The following is a 22,586-nucleotide window of genomic DNA, read 5'->3' on the forward strand; positions in this document are numbered from 1 at the left end:
CTTGAAATCCTACAGGAGGGGGAGATTGCTTCGGACCACGCCATCACGGTGGCAACGGACATCGCCGACACCGGTTTCCGTCAGTTGGGCAACAGCGTTTGATTGAGACGACGAGGATGGCTCAAGGCCACGGATTTCCGCCAGGACGTACAAACCAAGGTTTTGGACATGCCCTTCGATGGGAACAACCTTTTTGGGAAGGCGGTTGATTAGTTCCTTCAGGCCATCAAGACGGACACAAACTGCCCAGGCACTGGGAGTGCTCCAACAACGACGGCCATCCTTTCGGAGCTCCGGAGGCAGACAAGGTGCCTCCAAGGGATCCGGGAATTGGCTCCTCCACTTACCGCCAAGCGGCAAGATCTTCGTCCCAGGAAGCCTACAGGGGACGCAGCAAGTCAGGTGGTGCCCATCATCGTCGACAGGGAGGTCAAGGAGGCAAGGCGGCCTCCAAACAAGATTGAACCGACCGTTGGGTCGGGCCCCCACCGAAGCACCCCTCTGGGAGACCAGCTGGCGAGGTTCGTCAGCGTGTGGGAGTCCATCTCCACTGACCGCTGGGTGCTGGACGCCCTGGCCCAAGGGCACGCCCTCGAGTTTCAGAAGAAGTGCCTTCGCATTGCATTCGTGGCCAGGAAGGAATATCACGTCCCTCAACTACTGTTGGAAGTAAGGGCGATGCTCAAGAAAGGTGCCATCGAGCTCGTCCCAAAGAGGCTTCGGGGCTCCGGAGTTTACTCAAGGTACTTCCTCGTAAAAAAGAAGACCGGGGGATAGCGCCCCATCCTGGACCTACGACGACTGAACAAGTACATCAAGGCACAGAAGTTCTGTATGGTCACCCTCCAGCACGTGCTGGGACAGCTGGAGGAGGGCTATTTCCTGTCGTTGTTGGACTTGGAGGATGCTTACTTCCACATCCCCATTCGAAAAAGACACCAAATGGTCCTCAGGTTCGTGGTCCAAGGGCGGCACTACCAGTTCAAGGCCATCCCGTTCGGATTGAAGTCGGCACCCAGGGTGTTCACCAAGTGCCTCGCACCGGTGGCGGCGCGGCTGCGCCTACAGGGGGTCCACGTTTACCCCTACCTGGACGACTGGCTCATCCGGGCAACGACGAGGGAACTCGCCGTGGAGCACACTGCGAAGACTGTCCAGCTACTCACGGACCTGGGATTCTCCGTCTTTCCAAAATCCCACCTGGTTCCATCGCAAGTCGCCCTGTTTCTGGGAGCCAAGCTCGACACAGTGGCGCGGCTGGCCTCGCCGTCGGAGGAAAGGACCAGGACCATTCTGGGCAAGGTGCAGCGTCTGGTGGCCACAGACATGGCCAGGGTAAGATCTATCAAGTCCCTCCTTGGGATGATGTCCTCCTGCATTTATCTTGTGCGCCTTTGCAGGCTTCGGATGTGCCCCTTACAAGAGTTCCTCGATGCCCGCTGGGTCCAGTCGACGGGCAGCTTCGAGGACAGGATCCCTCTCAACGAGACGTTCCGTCAGGCGATCCGGTGTTGGGGTACCCGCTCCCATCTGGCGACGGGCACAGACTTTCAGATCCTAGCTCACCAGGTGACAGTGACGACGGACGTCTCTCTGGAAGGTTGGGGAGCGCACTCCGGAGATCTTCACGCGAGAGGCCTTTGGCTCCCAGAGGAGAAGTCACTCCACATCAACATTTTGGAGCTCCTCGCAGTGTTCTGTGCCCTCAGGTCTTTTCTTCCGTCCCTCAAGGGCAAGGTGGTGAGGATCTTCACCGACAACACCACCACGATGTTCTACATCCGGAAGCAGGGCGGGACCAGGTCCCCGGCCCTATCCAAGGAAGCCCAGGATCTGTGGCATTGGGCCGTCGCCCAACGGATGTTTCTGGTGCCTCTTCATCTGGCAGGGATAAAAAACATGATCGCCGACTCACTCAGCAGGGAGCTGCGCTCTTGCCACGAGTGGGAGCTACGCCAGGATCAAGGGGATCGATTCTTCCGACGATGGGGCGAACCCCAAATCGTTCTTTTCGCGACGGCGACGAATTCCAAGTGCCGGAGGTTCGCCAGCAGGTTCTCCCAGCCGAGGAGCATGGGCGATGCTTTCTCGTTCCCCTGGGACGGCCTATTTCTTTATGCATTCCCTCTGCTGCCGTTGCTGCTCCGGCTCATCAACCAGCTGAAGAGGTCACGGTGCAGGATGATCCTCGTCGCACCGGCGTGGCCGAGACCGATCTGGTTCCTGGACCTTCTGGACTTGTCAACATCCACACCAGTCAAGCTGCCGATGGACGCAGACCTTCTCTACAGAGAAGGAGGCACCATTCTTCACCACAACCCGGAGTCACTGAACTTGCAGGCCTGGCTCCTGCAGCACTAGAGTTTGGAGGGTACGACATCCCGGCCGACTGCAGAGAGGTTCTTGCAAAGGCCAGGGCGTCCTCAACTCTCAAGTGCTACGGACATAAATGGAAGAGGTTCTCTGTCTGGTGCCGTGCACAGAAGATTAACCCTCTGCGGATTACGGCCCCTCAAGTACTGTCGCTGGCCAAAGCTGGACTGGCTCACGCCTCCATCAAAATACATCTGGCTGCAATCTCCCGATATGCCAGGACTGCGGGACGGGCGTCCCTGTGGTCTCATCGCCGGGTGAAAGAATTCATGAAGGGACTATTCCGATCATTTCCACGGTGAAGGCTCCTGCCCCGGCGTGGGAGCTTAATGTGGTGCTGACCAGGCTCATGAGGGGCTCCATTCGAGCCTATGCATTCGGCACCTCTGAAGTTCCTGTCATGGAAGACAGCTTTCCTCGTGGCCATCACCTCCGCACGAGTGGGAGAGATCCAGGCCCTATCTTACAAGCCTCCATACTTGACTTTTCATGACACAAGGGTGGTGCTGAGGATGCACCCCTCCTTTATGCCCAAGGTGCCGTCGGACTTGCACCTCAACGAGCCCTTGGTGTTGCCAGTTTTCTTCCCGTCGCCTTCGTCGCCGGCCGAGAGGACTTTGCACTTGCTGGATGTAGCTAGAGCGCTGAAGTTCTACGTGGACCGCACAAAGAGTTTTTGGTAGACGTCACAGCTGTTTGTGAACTTTGGGACTGTGAATCAAGGGAAGGCTCTCTCGAAGACTTCCATTTCCAGATGGCTCTCCGGCTGCATCATGCACTGTCACCGGTTGGCAAACTGACCGCTGCCCGGCCGTCCGAGAGCCCATTCGACCAGAGCGATCGCTGCTACCACGGCGTTCCTGCCTGGTGTGCCCCTGCTGAACATCTGCAGGGCTGCGACGTGGAGGTCGATGCACACCTTCACAAGATTCTACTGCGTCGATGGGGACTCCAGGGAGGAGCCCAGGGTCGGCCAAGCAGTGCTGCGCAACCTGTTCGCCTAAGGTGAGCCTGGTGAGGAGGTAAGAATTGCTTAATGTTGAGCCTGTTGCCACCTCCTGTGGTTGTGCATGTGTGTACTGCTATGTATTCTCTTATTCATGAGCATTTGAATCCATGCCAGACCCCATGCTGGAGAAGTAACAAGTTACTTACCTGTAACTGTTGTTCTCCAGCATGGGTCTGGCATGGATTCACATGCTAACCCTCCCGCCTACCCCTCTGCGGCTCTTCACTTGGTCATACTGCCACTTTACGTGCTACCAAATCTGAGGATGGCTGCCAGAGGCGGGGCTTAGGGAGAGGGCAGTCATTGGCTGGGCGCAGTATGACCCAGAGACCAGTGATTGGTTACTACTAAGAAAGACAGATCAGAAACGAAACTGATACTGATTTTTTTCTATACCGAGGATTCCCGGCCTGACGACGGGGAATATTCATGAGCATGTGAATCCATGCCAGACCCATGCTGGAGAACAACAGTTACAGGTAAGTAACTTGTTCCTTACTATTAGTTGCTGTTTTTTAAAGAATGCTTTAAATAGCTTTGTGTACATGTAAATAAATATTTGAAATAACTTTAAGTGTATAAGTGTTTACTTGGATACCTGTATTTACTGATTTCATTGTACAGCTCACATTACTCCCCCCTCCCCCCTTAAGATATGCGTGGCTGCTCAACCACTCTACCAACTTGTGTAGTACAGGCCTATATTAAAAGGTGGGTTACCCAATACCAAGAGAGAAGTCTTGCGTAGTCCCATACCAGTTGGACTGCATACATTCTTAACAGTAGCGGCTGCTGTCCCCTGGCCACATGGGGGCTCTCCCAGGGAGAAAAGTGATGACATCCTTGAATTCGTCACAGCCCCCTAATGAAAATATCCGCAAACAATTGCCCTTTATCGAGATTAGGAATCTTTGGGAAGAAAATCCATAGAAAGAACATTATAGGGTAAGTAATTTTCCCTTCTAATGGAGGCTCATACCCATCCTGCTATAGGCTTGTGCTTGAACTGTGATGAGGGTATCCCAGATTGCAGGCATTCACTTGCATGTGACAGGTACATGAAATGTCACTTGTGTTCAGGGTCACAGGCCATGTTTATACTGATGTCTGCATTCTTGATAACTGTCACCTACTTGAGACGTTGTCCTTAATTGCACAGACACTGCAGACTATACTTCCCTGTCTTTGCCTGAGAACATATCAATATGTATACTTTTACATAACTGGCATTTAATTGTACCTTTGCAGGTAAAGGACTTGGCTTCTGTTTCCCTGAAGAATCCAGTTCGTATTTTTGTGAACAGTAACACAGATGTTGCACCATTTTTGCGTCAGGAGTTCATCCGTATTCGTCCGAATAGGGAGGGGGACAGAGAGGCTGTTGTGTCAGGTGAGTCTGGCATTTGGTGCTGTAAGTCTGCTGGTGATTTTCCGAGAAGGGGGATGGAAACCTTGACTGTGGGGAAATAGTCTTGCAGTTTCTGTGTTTTTGTTACATCTCTAATTCCTTCCATGTTTTCCAACTTTGATCTTTCATTTGACTACCTTTACTAGCTGAGTAGTATTAGTAGGATTTTCCTAAGGCAGTGTCCAGGGCCCAGGTTTATATATCTCGCTTGGTACACAGGCTTTAATTCAAATTAAACAAGAGTGTGGATGCTGTAGCAAAGGCATGGTATCAACAGTAAGACAGTTACAAGTGACCACTGTTCAAGGGTGTTTATTAAACATCAATTGGGTTTGAAAAACACATATCCAATCCTAAATCTAAAGATGTGAGCATGCTACGACCATCAAATAATAACGCAGTCCTAGGTGTCTTGTCACAATAAAAGGGCATATACTAATAAACCTATTGCCAGTCATTATCTCTGAATACAAATAGTTTGGAAAACAATGTTATGCAAAAGAAAACTGTTAAAGAAATTATATGTTGGGGATATTCAAGCCATTGGCTTCCCTTCCCCACGGGATAAAATGGCACACTCAAGCTTAGCACAATCTCTGGCTTCACAAGCATAAGGGTGCAGTTCAAAGTTCCAACATCCTGGCCTTCTGTGCCAAAGTCTCTTTGCCGTTCAAAGTCTCTTCTTTCAGGGTGCCTGATGCAACAAAATTCCTTTACTTTCAGGATTCTCCTACGCACACTTTTCTTAGGTGATTTACTATTCACCTCGGACACCCCTCTGCCGGATCAGATCTGTTCTAACGCAAAAGCTTCAATCTGTCTCCATCTGCCAGACTCGGACCAATTCATCTATTGTAACACAAACTTGCTTTAACAAAGGATTTCAATTGATCTCCCTCTGCCGGGCTTGGACCAACTTTATCTACTTTGCCATCAATTTTCTTTACTGTATCATACTTTTGATTGTGCATGGGATTTTGCTTGACCCGCTGTAGGACCACTTCGATTCACAATCCTTTGCCACTTTTTCACTTCTGTCAACTCTCAGCTGGACACCTTACAGAGACCTTCGATTGAGCATGTGTGCGGTGCCGTGACCACTTTGTTAAAGGTATCATATCTTGGTTTCAAAGTTCAATCACTCATCTGCAGTTCAACTTTTCTCGCATTGGTTATCACGCGCATTTCATACAACGATCGTTCCAGCGCTCGCCATACAATGTTACTGCTTTCAACCTTGGTTTCAACACAGACCGAACTTGTCTCCCCAACTCACCGGCTGTGCTGATTTTATTGATGCTACTTTGTTGTAAGAGCCAAGGAGAGTACCACGGCAGCTGGTGATTCTCCCCGCCTTCATTATCGATGCGGGAGGGCTCCGGGTACCTCCGACACACAATGCAGGATTCCTCAGCCTGGTTTCCTGCTCCTACGCTTTATATTCCCGAGGTTTCGTGACAGTAACAGTTCCTTGTCGAGAAGGGCAAGGGAACGTCCCGCCTTGTGATACCCTTCGGTTTCACTGTCCTTCTCCTTGTGTTAAACTGCCATCTTGGAACTGCTGTTTCCTCGTGTGCTTTGTCTTGCTCAGTGTGTGCTCTCGTGCTGCGCTTTTTTTCTGTGTGGGGAAGTGTAATGGAAGTCGGGTGTGTGTGTGATGGTCAGTAATTGCCTGACCCTGCCTGTCCATTGTATTGGGACATGTCATGTATATGGCTCAGGTGTTTTTCCGTTTTCTTGGATAGCGAGCTGTCTGTGAGAAAGTGTTAGGACAGTTTTTCTGAAGTCCAACTATGGGCTTAGTAAAACCATTCAACTGAGGCAGTACCCTTCTTCACTCTTAGTATAAGACTGTACCACCTGAGTACATGGTAGTGTACACAGAGAAGCCAGGCTCATTTTAGGAGGCAGAGAGGGCTGTACGATCAGTACAAGTGAAATTGTAATACAACTGGTCCAAGGAAACACTATGTTTGTAAACATAAATGATTTATTTAAATACAAGTAGGCCCAGATAAATCTAGGGGTAAATAAGTACCATCACACATTATATGTAATCACAATTATAAAAACACCACACTATATTTGAAGGTAAACCGACCAAAGTATAATCCTTATTTGGAACACCTAACAGTAGTTCTAGGGAAGTCCAAACTTTTCAATACACATTCAGCGTAGGTCACACCTATTCTTGGGGAGTAAAAACTAATGGTTACCTTCACAATTACATTCAGTAATGCAAGGGCAGTAGACCCTATCAGTTGTGCAGTGACCCTCAGTAATGCATCACATAATGAGTCAACTGAACAGTATACAATTTGTGAATAGTGGAACACTTATTCTAGGTACAGTATAAACCTGCAACTACTGTTAGGCAAGATTGTATGCAGTACCCTTTGGGAGACTACACCAACCTTTTCATCCTGGCAATAGGTAACCCAACGTTTGGTATACGTCTGTACTACACAGGTTGGTAGTGTGGCTGAGCAGCCAGGCTTATCCCAAGATGGGTCAATGTGAGCTGTAGGGTTATAACAGAGTTTCACTGTGACAATTATTCAAATAAACTCTTACACTCAATGTTTCTTTGTTAAACAATATTAATTTAACAGTCAGTTTGAATAAGCCGTCTTCAGAAGGGAGCCAATATCTAACACACAAATATACTTCAATAAACACACACTCAGTTTCAATAAATCAGTAGATACCCATTTGGGATGGCACACAGACACTTCCTACACCCTGAGGTGACTTTTTTTTTAAAAACTTTTATTTTTGTTCACAGAGGCAGATAGCGTACACACATACATCGGAGCAGTAATAACACATTTGGTACACATATACATGAATACGATGGGCTTACATGCAAGAGTAAGGCAACAGTGGTCAAATAGCGACATATCATGGAGCACCAACATCTCAAACAGTTAACGGAGAGGGCTGGGTGGACTCGTCCATAGAGGAAGTATCATTTAGGCTGTTCAGATAGCTGTTGAAAGCAGACCAAATATTATGGGGACGGGAACGGGTCGGGAGCATACCCAGGAATTCTTCCTTGCAGTTTTGAGATCATGTGAGCAGATTGAACCATTTCTGGTATGTAGGGGGGGGTCGGGCTCTTCCAACTTTGAAGAACGCACTTCTTGGCCACCACACAGCTCACGTTCAAGAACTTAAGCATGTCCCTAGACCCCCCAGGTCCCCACACCCCAAACAGGACCCCCATCGGGTCGGGCTCCACAACAGAATCAGTGATTGCAGACAGTGTCTCTATGATCTTACTCCAGAATGTGGCCAGCGCAGGACAGTTCCAAAACATGTGAAGATGGTCCGCACCCTCTGCACTACAGCGGGGGCAGAGCCGTGGATCAGAGTGTGCAAACCTCTAAATTTTACATGGAGTGTAATACAGCCTGTTGAGCAATTTATATTGTATGGTGCGGTAACGGAAGTTCAGGGACACCCTGTTAGTATGAGAGCACATCTTTTCCCACATTTGGTCAGTGAGTTCCACCTCCAGCTCGGAGGTCCAGTCGTCCCGGGCCCTGGACGGTTGGGGATAGGCAGTAGTCAGTAACAGTTTATACAAAGAAGAAACCACCCCTCGGGCTCCACCCGAGTTGGCGCTATAAGCAGTTTCACGCACTGCGGAAAGCAGCGCGTAGCCTGTAGAAAAACAGAAGCTCCATAACGGAGCCCGAGTGTCCTGGTCTCCACGTCTGTGGTGTTATAAACTGCCCTTCTGGATAAAAATCCGTGAGGGCACGGTAACCCAGGACCTCCCAGTGTCGTGCCAGGATGATGTCATGTGTGGGTTCCAGCCCGGGAAGGTTCCAGGCGGGGAGCCACTTGTAATACGGGTACTGTTCGTCACAAGTTTTAAACATCTGGGCCCAGGCCTGCACCGTGGTCTGGACCGGATCAATGGGCGAGTCCGGTTCATGCCTTCTGTCTAGAATCAAAGACATTACATTAGTGCCTGCCGCTGCCAGAATCTCCAGCTTGACATGGGGACGGGGCGGGGGCCCAGGATACCAGTATGATACAAACTGTGCCTGTGATGCTGTCCAGTATTGTAGCAGGTCCGCGGCTGTGAAGCCTCCTCTGTCATATGGCAGAGCCATGTCTGACCACTTCTTTCGCACTGCACCAGAGTGCCATAAGAATTGGGCAAGCAATTTGTGCAGGTTCGCGAAGTATCTCCTACCCAGCCAGATGGGGACATTACCGAAAATGTATAGTAACTTGGGAAGTAGGATCATCTTCACCAGTGAGAGTCTACCAGCTAGTGACCGTGGAAGGGTGCACCAGCGTGCAATTTTGGCCTCAGCTTGCTCCGCCACAGCCCGATAGTTGTCTGCGAGTAACGAATCTTTGGTCAGGGACACCTGGACTCCCAAGTACCTAATTCCTTGCGGGGTGTCCAATGGAGCAGGTACTCAGTGGTGGGTTGTATCGTGGAGCTAGTAAGGGGGAAGATCTCAGATTTAGTATAGTTTATAGTGAACCCGGAGTATGTACCTGTGCGGGTGATATCAGGTAAAATTGGGTCTAGATGAACAGCTGGGTCCCTTATGAAAAGCAACACATTGTCCGCGTACAGCGAGACAATCTTCGGGGCGCCTTTCAGCCGTATCCCCCTGCATGCATGCCGTTCCCTGATATAGTCGGCCATTGGCTCTATTGCCAGGGCGAACAAAATCGGGGAAAACGCGCATCCCTGTCGGGTGCCTCTAGAAAGAGGGAACAGAGCGGACGTCTGGGAGTTAACTCGAACCCTAGCCACCGGGGAAGTGTACAGCAACTTAATATATGCTATCATGTTTGGCCCTATACCCATAGTCTTCAATACCAGCCAAGTATATTTCCAAGACACCATATCAAAAGCCTTTCGAGCATCTAACGTGACCGCCACTGCACTTGCGCCCTAGTCAATGCGGGCCATGACATTGAACAGCCTTCTAATATTATGGGACGTCGATCTCCCTGGAACAAACCCTGATTGATCGTCGTGTACCATATAGGACATGACCGGGAGAAAGCAGCTAGCAATCACTTTGGGGAATATTTTAGTGTCCAGATTCATTAATGACAGGGGCCTATAAGATCCACACTCATCAGCAGGTTTAAGCAGGACCGTAATGGCGGTCTCACGCAGTGTCGGAGGAAGGGTGCCCAACCGGAGCGATTCGTTCCAGACTTCCAGCAATTTGGGGGCCAGAATGGCCACGTGCTCCTGATAGAACTCTGCTGTTAGCCCGTCTGGACCAGGTGCTTTTCCCTTGGGGAATTTGGATATCGGCTCAACTATTTCATCAAGCAGTATGGGGAAATCTAGTTGGTCTCTGGTAGCGGGGGAGATGATCGTCGTAGGGATCTGCTCGAGGAGATCACGCATTTGGGACTCACTATGCTCAGGGGGCTGGGAGTATAGTTCTGCGTAGAAGTCCGTAAAGACTTCCAGAATTCGTTGATCGTTCCATTGTTCCGATCCCAAGCTGTCCTTAACGCTAGTGATCTGTGCTGGACCCCATTCACCCCTAGCCACTGCAGCCAGCGTCCTGCCAGGCCTGTCCCCCTCTCCATATTTGCAAGCCGCCTGTGGGCGACTGAAGTATTGAACTTCCCTGGTGGCTTGTTCATTAAAGAATTGGAGCTCCTCACCGATTTGAGAGAGTGTGGCCGGGTCAACGGATGTAGAGTGCGCGCTCTCTAGGTCGCGTAATTCGGATTCAGAGTGGGTAAAGGCCGCTCTTATGGCTCTGAGAACTCCCGCCTCCCTCGATATGGACATTCCCCTGATGAAGACTTTGAAGGCCTCCCAAAGGACCCCCAGGGAGGTGGACTGGGGTGAGTTAAGCTCAAAGTAGGACTGTATGTCGGACAGAATATCCGCCTTGAATGCTATGTACTGCAGGGCCAAAGACTTGAAACGCCATGAGTTAACAGTGGGGCAGGGACTCCTAAATCCACAGATAACCGAATAGGTGAGTGGTCCGATAAGGTACGTGCCAAAATTTGAGTTTCAACCACCCTCCCCAGGAGCGTACTAGACAAAAGGAACATATCAATTCTGGAGGAGCTGTCATGAACAGAGGAATGAGTGTATTCACGCATCTGCGGATGCAGTACCCGCCATGTGTCTTGAACGTCCAGCGTCGTGCTGTGCGCCAGGAGTCTACGCGCCGCATTAGAAAGCAGTCTGGGGGCAGTGCCTGTTCTGTCCAGTGTGGTGTCCAATATGAAATTCATGTCCCCACCCCAGATGATCTGCACTCCCACATAGCCCAATAATATAGATACCACCCGGTCAACAAAGTCGGGAGAGTCCACATTGGGGCCATACGTGTTAACCAGCAAGTATTCCCTGTTAGCTATTGCACAATGTAGAATGACATATCTTCCTTCTGAGTCTATATAGTTCTTGTGGAGTACAAACCTGAGTGACCTATGGACCATCGTCAATACCCCTCTGGCACGGGACGAGTAGGAGCTGAAATATCTATGGGGACCCCATGACTGTGCCATGCACCTAGCCAAATGGCCCTCAGAGTGTGTTTCCTGCAAGAGCAGTATTTTACAGCCGTGCCTGTTGGCGTGGGCCATGATTTTACGGGCTTTGGTGTAGTTGCTCAAACCCCGGACATTCCAGGACATCACTATTGTCGCCATTTCAGAAGACTAGGGTACATCCCACAACCTTTGTCGAAACTTACACATTGGGGCACCCCCGTCAGGGCTTTCTTAATTCAATGTCGTGCGGTCCGCCAAACCGCCCCGTCATTTACAATACAGTTCCCCGAATCCCCAACATTACCACCCCCAACTTGCAGTGGGAATTACCCCCCCAAAAGCATGTGCCACCAACTGAACCAGTGCAGGTGCCACAAGGTGACTCGACACTCCCTGAGCAAGGGAGGTCAGAGGACACTATCCAACAGGGATATGCCCATATTCCGGCCCAACTGGGGCCAACCAACAATAATACCAAACATGAACATTGCAATCGCAATGAGGTGTGCTGTTGCCGTGCGGACAGCCATTTAAGTGTTGCGTAGGACGGCAGTAGCCGTCGGGTCAGGTTCTGCGGTAACCGGATCACAGGTCAGGTCTCAAATTCAGCAGTTCACTGATGGGACCAGATGGTAATGATGAAGTGGCAAAAGGTCTTGGTCAGTCCCATGCTCTGAACGAAGATTGATGACAAAGGGACCCAGGGTAAACCCCAGGCCGGCTGACCATACACGGGATTTAGATCGCTGAGGTTGCAGTACATTATTGCCATTGACACATTCTAGTTGAGAGGAGGAATTACTAGATAGATCAGACCGCCCTAGGGTACCACGCACAAGGTCAGGCCTCACCGTCGCGGGCACCATCCGGAGCATGGGGCGGGATGTGTGCTTCGATAAATTTCACCGTCTCTTCAGGCACAGTAAAGAAATACAGTTTGCCATTGTGTGTAATCTTAAGTCGTGCGGGGAACAAGGTGGCATATGGGACTTTCCGTTCCCGAAGCAGTTTCTTGACCCTGAGGAATTGGCGTCTCTCCTGTTGCATTGCTATCGAGAAATCAGGGAAAATTCTGATGGTATTGGCCTCAAGTCTTAGGTCTCCCTTTTCACGCGCCAGAAGGAGGATGAGGTCCCTATTGCGGTAGTTTAGAATCCTAGCAATGATAGACCTCGGGATGCCGCCCGGCTTGGGGCGTGGTGAGAGGGCTCGATGTGCACGCTCCACTGTAAAATAGGGTGAGAGATCCGGGTTGCCGAGGAGTTCTGAGTATGGCCTCAATTGTGTCCTCCATGCGCCCCTTCAGGGTGTTTTCAGGGACCCCAATAATTCGTAGGTTGTTCCTACAAGAGCGCGACTCCAAGTCATCACATTTTGCTTTAACGGTTTTCATGTCGCGTGATAGGAAGGCAACTGTGGTCTGCAGGGTCTGGATATCGTCCTCGGCCGTAGATATTCTACTCTCTGCATCTGTGATCCTGGTGGCCGCCTGATCCACAGGCGTTTTCAGGGAGGCAACATTGGCATTAATGTCATCTAATTTTTCGTGGAATGAAGCGAAGTTCTTGGCCATAGTTTCCATTAGTGTGGTCAAGTCAGGGGCCACTGTACAGGGGTGAGGGTCCGGTTCAGATTCCTTCTGTAGAGATGCGGAGGGGCCAGATTCCACCCTTGGGACGGTCCTAGCAAATTTGTCCATGGCCCCCCCGCCCCCTTCGAGCGCCCTCTGGATTTGTTGGGCATCACTGGAGCTGTTTCCGGCGGCTCAGGGGACCCAGGCGAGATAGGCGAGAGAGTCGAGGTATGTAGGAACCAGCCGATGGTCGATATCAGGCAGTGCACACGCAGGAATGTTATGGGCAAGCCGCGTGCACAGTACACACCAGGGGGCAAGAGGAATGTCAAGTGTGTCTAGTTACTCGGGGGCAAACAAGGCTAGGCAGCCGGCTCGGCAAAACAGGTAGTCCCCCGAACGAAAGCAGGGGCCCACCCCTCCTGCAGATCAAGGGGGCAATGCGCCAGGCCCCGCGGAGCAGGCACTTCAGATGTGGGTAGGGAGGTGAGAGTTTATGACCCCACCAGTTCAGGGGTTCCACTCCTCCAGCCCACTCCCGCTGGGGGGGTACACTGCGCAGTACGGCGCCGCAGTGGCCAAGCCCGGTGAGATGACCAGAGTGTAGGCCTTCCGGGGGCCCCTGCCGACGTGGACAGTCAAGATGATGCCCCCACCCCCTCAGGGCAGGAGGCTTCTCAGGGCTTCAAGGCTGAACGATGGGGGCCGAAGTGAGAGTACCGCCGGTGGCACAATGAAGGCACTCCCAACCTCCGCACCGCACCTGGCGTCCGGAGATCCAGTGATGAAGGTCCCTCAGAGCCGTCACACAGGCGAGGAGACGGGGCGCGCTCCTGCGCAAGCCTCCGTGGCGGCCTCCTGCGCAACAGTCCAGGCACACACCGCAGGCCCCAGCGGAGACGCCCCACACGGGCACCGGGTCTCGCGGCTGCTGATCGCCCCAATAAAGAGCGAGCAAGGAGGAGGAGTCAGTGGGCCGGCCGCACGCAGGGCCCTGCAGGCCGCCGGTCAGCCTGGCGAGGAGTTCTGTTTTCAGGCTTCCCGCGGCCGATTCGCGCTGGGATCAGAGCGAAGCAGGCAACTGGAGCACAGTGGTGATTCCTCTAAATAGGGCTGCAAATTCGTCAGAAACCGCAGTTGTAGTGGGATTTTCAGCCAGGCCGCACGGAGCTCTGAGACTAAGCAGGCAACTTGGGCTGCTCAACAGCCCACCCGGAGGTGACTTAAATAACTAGGACACTGTGGACATTGATCTATCACTGGGACATTTAGAGCAATACTGAAGTTAGAGGAAATATGAGGGAATAAAACAATAGTTAACACACATTCTGAAGCAGGTAAATACTTTTGAACTCCCAATGAAAAGTATATTGACCCTTTCCCAGCTACATAAATTATATAATGTGTGACTTTTGTGAGGGATAGTTAAAGCACAAAGTCAGGGGTAAGAAGAGCATTTAAGGGAGCCAGGCCAGCCAATGTTAGTTGAGAAAAGTCTAGGGGGCTGAAGCACTTATTGAAGGTAAGTAAAAAGTCTTGCACAATGTTTTAGAAGTCTTTGTAGAAAATGAAATCACTCTAGGGCCACAAGCTGGAAGGCTTGTGGGGGGCAACGCTGCAAGCAACTCTGCAAAAGCAACCAGGGCAAGTCTCAACTGAGAGCTAGCAAAGCTACACAACAAAAGTTAAGCAACCCCTTAGTTTACAGTGCCTTAGGTCTGAAGGAATTGGCTCCAGCTGGCTTCTGTTCCAGTTGTAGGTCTGCAGAACTTGTGTTCCTGGGCCTCAGTCATAGGGAAAACAGGGAGGACATCTGGGGACTCCTGCACTACGAATTGAAGGTCGGTGGCATCAATGGGTAAACTTCAGATCAGCAGCACTTTGTGGTTTCAGCTTATCGTGCCTCTCAGATACCACTATGGACTTTCCTCGCATCTGTGGTCCAGCACTCTGTTGAAGTGGCTCAGGCTTGGTCAGTCCTGCTTCCTGGGAGTCCAGAGGATCTTCCTGGAGCTCGTGTCAGACTTAGAGACTCACTCGATACTGGTGTTCCTCTCCCTGGCAATCGTTATCTGCAGCAGCAATGGAAGTACAGCCAGCACCGAGAGGATGTCCAAATTAGCTTGTCATGGGGTCGATTGGTCCCACCAACCCAAGGGGAGAAGTCGGCCTTTGCAGGGCTTCTCTAGTCGAGGCGAATTCAGAGCTTCAGCACTGCACCAGGGCTTCACCGGGCAAACCAACGGTCCAGGAGTTTCAGCAGGCATCTCTTCCAAGTTCTTCTTCGGATTCCTTCGTCCAGTGGTCGACTCTGCCTTCCAAGCCAAAAGACCTCTCCTTTTATACAAGCTTCTCACATTCATTTGCAGCCTAGCTGTCAATCACATAGCAACTGTCCTCCAAGGACAGCCAGCTGGCTAATCTCCTTTGGGTGCATTCCTGTAACCAGGGGGATTAAGCACAGGGAGTTTTGGGCACCTCCCTCACTTCCTGCCCCTGGCAAACATGCTGGAACTAGAGGCAGGCTTCACAAGTGAATCCCACCAAAGACAAAACAAACCAAGCGACCAAACCTGGTTTGGCGCGCAGAGTAAGTCTCAAGAAGGACCTTTCCAACAAGAAATGGCAATAAAAGACCAGGGCCGTTTAGACAAAATGGGCACCCATGGGTGCTTTACTGCAGCTGTGAATGCAGCCTGCGGTAAAAACACTCAATGTTAGTAAAAAGTATACCACTGCCACCAGCCATTAATTGTAGAAAGGGTAACATAAAAATGTTACATGATAAACCAGACAAAAGGGATATTAAGTAACACCTCCAGAACCCTATTGTAAGATGGTGTGTGCTGGGTCTAGAAAGTTACAAATGTAAGTAAAGTCAATTTAACTTGACTGCTCTTGGAAACTTTAGTTTATCCAAGAGAAGGTATTGAAACCTTTGGGAGATCTAAAAGACTTCCCTGTGTCACTGCATTGAAGGTGCTGTGTGTCAGAATGTAAAAAGAGGATGCCTATGGAGTTTGTCAGTCCAAAAGAAACAGAGTTGAAATCACTGAAAAACACATGAGAGAGTGGGAAAATAGTCTCACTTTCTCCAGGATAAAAATGAAGTCCTAAAGTCCAGCAAAAGACCTGGGGGTCGCTAGGGTAGAAGGAAATTAGCAAATTTCTGAGAATCCTCCCCAACACTTGTCCACCCCCCCCTCCAGTCAGTCATACTTTCTGGAGAGACCATCAACATTTTGGTGATTTGGTGATTACACCCTGACCTGTGTTCTATGTTGAAATCAAACCCCAGGTCAAATGTACTGAGGAACGTGGCTGAACCAGGTTTATCCACCAGGTTTGTCCTAGGTAAAGGATGGGCATCAGTTGTGGTGACTGCATTAAGAGCTCTATAATCCACACATAATCTCAACTCCTTGGATCCTGCCTTTGGTACTAGCACAACTGGACTAGCCCATGGACTTGTAGATGGCTCTATTGCCCCAAGATGAAGCATCTTCTTAACCTCTTCCTTTGTGTGTTCTTACATGGTCTGACATTCTGTAACCCCTGCTTTTGACTGGGAGACAGTCCCCAGTGTGTATATCATGCTGGCCCCAAGTGGTCAAGACCGTTGTCGGTGAAAACAGGGAGGCAAACTGATTCAACAGAACTTTGTACTCCTCCTGTTGCAGAGTCGGACCAGAAGAGAGATTAACGCCTTCTATCTTTCCATCTAAAGGTTGTCCCCTGAGGCGGTCAGCTTGAGACTCACTCTCCTCCTCCTCTTGAGCAGATGTTAAGAGCAAAGCTCCTAGTTTTAGAAATGTATGTCTTTAGGCGGTTGGTGTGAAAGACCCTGGGGGGCCTCTTTGGGATTGCCCAAATCCACCAAATAATTGACCTCTCCAAGTTTGCCCACAACCGTGAAGGGTCCAATGCATTTGTTCTGTAAGGCCCTCTGCCTAGTAGGTACCATAACTAGAACCAGCTGGTCTGGAGTGAACTCCACCATGTTGGCCTTCTGGTCATGCCAATTTTTTACCAGAGCCTGACCTGCTTTTAAGTTATCTGAAGTTTCTGTCATCATGTGTGTCATTCTCCTTCGGAGACCTAACACATAGTCAGTGACTCTCACGGGCTTGAGGGACAGAGCACTCTCCAACCCTTCCTTGATTAGGGCCAATGGACCTCTAACTGGATGACCATAGAGGAGCTCAAAGGGGCTGAAACCAACACCTTCATGAGGGACCTCTCTATAAGCAAAGAGAAGGCATGGCAGTAGAAGGTCCCACTTTCTTCTAAGGGTTTCCTCTAAAGCACCAGTCATGCTCTTCGCAGTGCTGTTAAACCTCTCCACCAACCCACTGGTTTGGGGATGGTAGGCTGGTACTTGTAGGTCACTCAGTTTTTCCACATGGCTTGCATGTAGTGGGACATAAAGTTGGTCTCCCTGTCTGAGATAACCTCCTTAGAAAAACCAACCCTGGTACAAATACCAAGGAGGGTCTTAGCCACTGCCTGAGCAGTAACAGTCCTTATAGGTATGGCTTCAGGATACCTGGTAGCATGGTCTACCACAACCAATATAAATCGGTTGCCTGAAGATGTGGGAGGGATAAGGGTGCCAACAATGTCAATCCCTACTCTCTCAAAAGGAATTACCATCACTGGGATGGGCACCAAGGGGGCCACCTTCTTGGCTTCACTCTTGCCAGAAGTCTGACAAGTGTGACAGCTTCTACAGAATTTATCTACATCAGACCTCATCTTAGGCCAGTAGAAATACAGAGAAAGCCTCTCCCTGGTCTTCTTAACACTTAAGTGACCAGCCAAAGGAATCTCTTGGGCTAACTGTAGAAACTGAGGGCTCTCCTCCTGAGGCACTAAAAGTCTTCTTTATTCCCCTGGGGTAGACTCAGTAGGCTCACTGTAGAGGAGGCCATCCTCCCAGTTCAACCTATGCTTCCCTGGCCCTTGTACATCCAGCTGGGAAGTCCTTCAAGAGTAGGACACTCTCTTTGACCTTGGATGAAGTCTGCCCTAGAGGGTCCACCTTCTGCAAGCAAAGTCTGCAGCTCAGGATGGTCTTTAGGATGCAAATCTCCAACATAGAGAAGGGCTTCTTCCAGCTCTGTTTCACCAGAAGATGCTTCACCATTCTCTGGTTGCTTTTTCCACTCAGCCTCAGCTGGGGAAGGGGTCACAGGTGTCACCTTGGACTGTCCTCTAGGGGCCGTCCTTGTCCCATGTACAGGTGTGATACCTTTCTTCTTTCCTGAGACCTTGGGTTTCCCCTTTGTCTCTTTATTTGTCCTGGAATTAGAAGGGTGTCCTTCCTGTGGACTGGGAGTTATACTTCTGTAACTACCCATTGAGAGTCATCTAAAGTTGCCTCTCTGTCCAGTCTAGTTTGCTCCTGCTTCCTTTGACGGGGAGGCCTGGGGCTGCTTGATACAACTCCAAGGGCTTTTAAGTCATTCCCCAACAGGACTCTCGCAGGCACCTCATTTTGTACACTGACAGGTATTCTTAGTCATATTGTTGCACTGGATTAGAGTTGGTAGTATTGGAAACATCTGGATAGGGCCTCCAGCAAGCTTAGTGGGACCTTTGGGTGCCTTAGCAACATCCTCGTGTTTGAAAAAGGTTTCAGTCAGTCAGTCAAACAAATTTATTCGGATTTAAAAAATCCATCAAACAACATAAAATATATACAAACCGCCAAAAAGTTACACAATTCATGAATAATTTCTAAAAACCTGTGCAAACAATATTCAAAACGGGGCATAATGAGATAAAAACTATAATTAATTCATGGTCCGTAATCCATGGAGTCCAGTTTTTACAAGGACACAATTAGATCATTGTACAGAGCGATTCCTCCAATAGTAAGCTTTTCATAATTGGCTTCCATCTCCCTGAAGCCTCATCAAATTTTTCTAAAATGCATTGTTCTTTTTAAAAATGTGAGCAAAGCCCAAGCCGTAAAGACACTGTCTGCGCTCAGAAGAAAGGCGAGTGCAGCTTTATAATGGCATATCTCTGACTTCCTTAGGTCTGGTAACAGTTATTCTGCGAATGCCTGCATAACCCGGACAAAAAACAATAAATGAGCCAGATCTTCCAACTAATAGCTGCATGCCGGACAGCCAGACGCATCTGGGAATCCTTTCCAATTTGCTGTGTTCGCTTGCAAGAGGAGGGAATCAAACCGTGCCCTTGTAATTAGCCACCTATCTTTTTTGTAGGGACTCCAAGTTAAATAAGGTTGGATCCCAGAGGGCCTACTGATCATAGAGTGGAATTCATCAGATTTATAATCGTATTCCAGGAGTATTCTTTTCCTTACTATAGCCTCACTTGCCACAGTTTTGTGGCTAGACCCCTCAGTCTTAGTTATAAGTAGGGTTGGCGGGAAAAGAGCACTGAGGTTGACCTCCCCAAGGGCATTAGAGATATAGGCAAGCCAAGGAATTTTTTGCCACCCCACTTTGCCCAACACAGACCGGATAATAAAATGGCACAAGGATGCAAATTCGTTGGCCCACAGCCGGATCCAAAATAAATCGGGGCCAGCGCACACTGGTCCTCCCAGAACTCCATTCCCAGTTCTCTGTGTATTGATATACAGGCTGCTGAGTTCGGGACCCCAATAGCTGTCTAAAAAATGTGTTCTTTAATTTAGATTTCCACAGCCCTTTGGATACCCCATATAGGGGCACCATACATAGTGACGGCCAAAGTTTGGGCACCATAAATCTTGGTAATCACTTCTAGAGGCTGGCCCTTGCACCTAGACATGAATTGAAAAATACTCCCAGATTTTGCTGGCTCATTTTAGCCGATTGTTTAGCCACATGTTCCCTACTAGTAAAGGCTTCCGAAAAACGAATGCCCAGGTATTCAAAGGCCTTGACTCTGGGTATAGTTTCTCCGGCACAGAGCATCAGTTCAATAGCCACTGGCCGTTTTCTGCCCACACAAGCCATCACTGCTGATTTTTGTTAATATTGATTTTTAAACCTAAATCGCACATGAAGGTTGGGTATGCATTGATCGACCTGTAATGCTCTAGGGGTTCTTGCTAACAAAACTATCATCCGCATAAGCTAAAACTGGGAAACCCCGTCCCCCCAGAACTAGGAAATCTGCCAGGATATTAGTGAGATCAAGTGAAAGACCATTGATGGAGCGGCAGAAGCAGATCGGGGCTAACACACAGCCCTGCCGTACATCGCACCCCACCCTAAAGCAGGCCTTGCAGTGTCCCCGTGGACCGCTGCGCACACAGGCCTCATTATCTGTGTGTAGATCAACCAGTACCCTCAGGATATCCCCCAGGCACTCCAAGGACCCAAGCACGGCCCAGAGCTTTGCCCTGTCCACCTTATGAAAGGCCGTGCTCAGGTCCATAAAGGCCAAATATACTGCCTCTCCCCTACAATAAACCGAGTTGGCCACCAGGAGATAAAGGTTAAGGCTCTGTTCCATTGTGCCAACCCCTGGATGGAATCCAAACTGAATATCCGAAAGGATCGATGCTTCCCCCAGCCAGGATTCAATGCGAGCCAATAATATTCTCCCAAAGATCTTAAAGGAGGAGTCCAGCAAAGAAATCGGTCTATATGCACTAGGACTGGCTGTATCTCCTTTTTTAAAGATTTGCAAAATAATAGCCCTTTTCCACGAAGGGGGATAATTCCCCGATTGCATACAGGCATTGAATACCACCGTTAGTAGTGGTGCCCACATATCCAGCAGGTCTTGAAACAAATCAGAGGGGATCATGTCCGGTCCCGGAGCCCGATTATGGGCTTGGAGGTTAATGGCCTTTCTGACCTCCTCCACCTCAAATTTTAGACCAGACGCAGCAACTTCTACACAAACTTCAGTGTTCGCCACCCCAAACAGACTCCCAAAATGTTTCAACCAGGCCCCTTTCTCCACATGGGTCCCACTGCCCATATTGGTCCTGCACCCCTCTGAACAACCCTTTACGAATTCCCAAGGTTTCATCCACCACTGTAATGCTGACCCCAGTGTCTCTAATGGCAGGGTCTCCTGTCCATTCACAAGTACACTGTTCTTGTAATTTTTGTTTGTGTTATCTGGAATAGTTATACACATCTACATTCTGTTGTTCCCACAGACCCAGGGACACTGAAGAAACACTGGCTGAGACTCCAATGGGGACTTCAGCCAATAGATGAAAGTTTCCACTTGCCATATGAACTTCTCCCTCATGAATTGAACGCTAAGGAGGCAGTGTAGCCCCCTTGCATCTGGTATCCCCTTTCACATGGTCAGTTGACCCACAAGCATGTCATTTACCAAATGTTCTTTGGAATGGGGGTTTCTGCTGACCTCCCTCTGGTTTGGCACCAGAGGTTTCACTAGACTGACCTGGTTTGCCATGGTGTTTACCCTTTTTAGGTTTGTGGTCGTCTTTTGGAAGGTTGGAATTTGAATTCTCTTTCCCATCTTTCTTGTGCTGCTTCCCCTCATCCTTTTTGTGAGTGGCCCCAGAGTCCTTGTGAGTGGCTGTGTTGGCAACCCACAAGTCATCAGCCTGGGCTAACTTTTTGGGATCTCATTTGAGTCAGCCAAGTACTGTCTCCGCTCAGGAGAGCAGGCATCAAAAATAGACTCTAACAAAAACATATTTTGCATTCCTTCAAAGGAGTTCACTCTATAACCCTTAATTCAACCATCTAAGTTTTTCAAACATTCACACACCCAGGTTTCCCAGGGGGGTACCATCAGTCTTTTTGAGGGTCCTAAACCTCTTAAGGTACTGGGAAGGAGTTTTCCCAAATCTGGCTATCAAAGCCAGCTTCACATTCTCATAATCTTGTCTTTCAAGTTCCCCACCTCCATTACAGCATCAGTTGCAACCTGGGGAAGCCTAGACAAAAGCAAGGGAATCAACGGTTTCCATGTGAGACCCTGAATCCCATGATTGTACTCAAAGGAACCCAACCAATCCAAAATATCAATGTTTAACATCATACATACTCACAGCTTCTTGAGGCAGGCAATGCCTCTTGGGATTGGAAGACCTAGAGGTCTCTGGGAAGGAAACATTTTCAAGAGACAATCTTTTCATTTCAAGAGCATGTTGCATTTCCAATTCCCTGAGCTTGATGTCCTGATGTTTGGCTTCAGCTTGAGCTTGCAACCTTTTAAATTCCAATTCAATTCTCATTTTCTCACGAGACACATATTTTGGACTCAGTGTTGGACCTTGTGGGGTCCTAGTGGATATGGCTTGATGCAAGAGGGGAGTTTGTGGCAAAGAGGGGCTCCCATTCGGAGACTCCTCTACCTCTCCTGACTCTTCTAAGACATTAGAGTTAGACTCTGGACTATCATCCTCATCATCCACTTTTCTTAGGTCAGTAGGGTTTACAGGCCTACCACACAAGCTTTGGTGATTCAACAAACATTTTATTAAAATCTTTGTATATTTGGTTTTAAAAAACCTTTACAAAATCTCATTGGAAAACATCGCTTTTTTTAAAATAGATTTAAAACAACTCCAATTTGTTAACATAGCTTAAAACCTAGTATAAAGCATATAACTTTAGCATTTCATTATTTTCTGTGAGAAAATTAATCTATTCATTATAATAATAGTAAATCTTTTGTGCGTCGGCAAAGCAAAACATATTACGAGGTCTATCGATTTTTAGGGATGATGCATAATTCCTGTAAATCTGGTA

At 49.2% G+C, this 22,586-nt stretch overlaps 1 protein-coding gene across 1 annotated transcript in view; it reads left to right on the forward strand.

The window, feature by feature from the left end:
- The window catches only part of DDX27 (DEAD-box helicase 27), a 1,027,557-nt gene that overhangs the window by 655,312 nt on the left and 349,659 nt on the right, over positions 1-22,586 (forward strand). The window contains exon 11 of the mRNA XM_069651193.1: positions 4,631-4,772. Coding sequence (XP_069507294.1) covers positions 4,631-4,772 — 142 coding nt within the window. The remainder of the gene's footprint in view (positions 1-4,630; positions 4,773-22,586) is intronic.

This window comes from Ambystoma mexicanum, chromosome 3p, assembly GCF_040938575.1.
Source record: "Ambystoma mexicanum isolate Mex_15411 chromosome 3p, UKY_AmexF1_1, whole genome shotgun sequence".
Lineage (NCBI taxonomy): Eukaryota > Metazoa > Chordata > Amphibia > Caudata > Ambystomatidae > Ambystoma > Ambystoma mexicanum.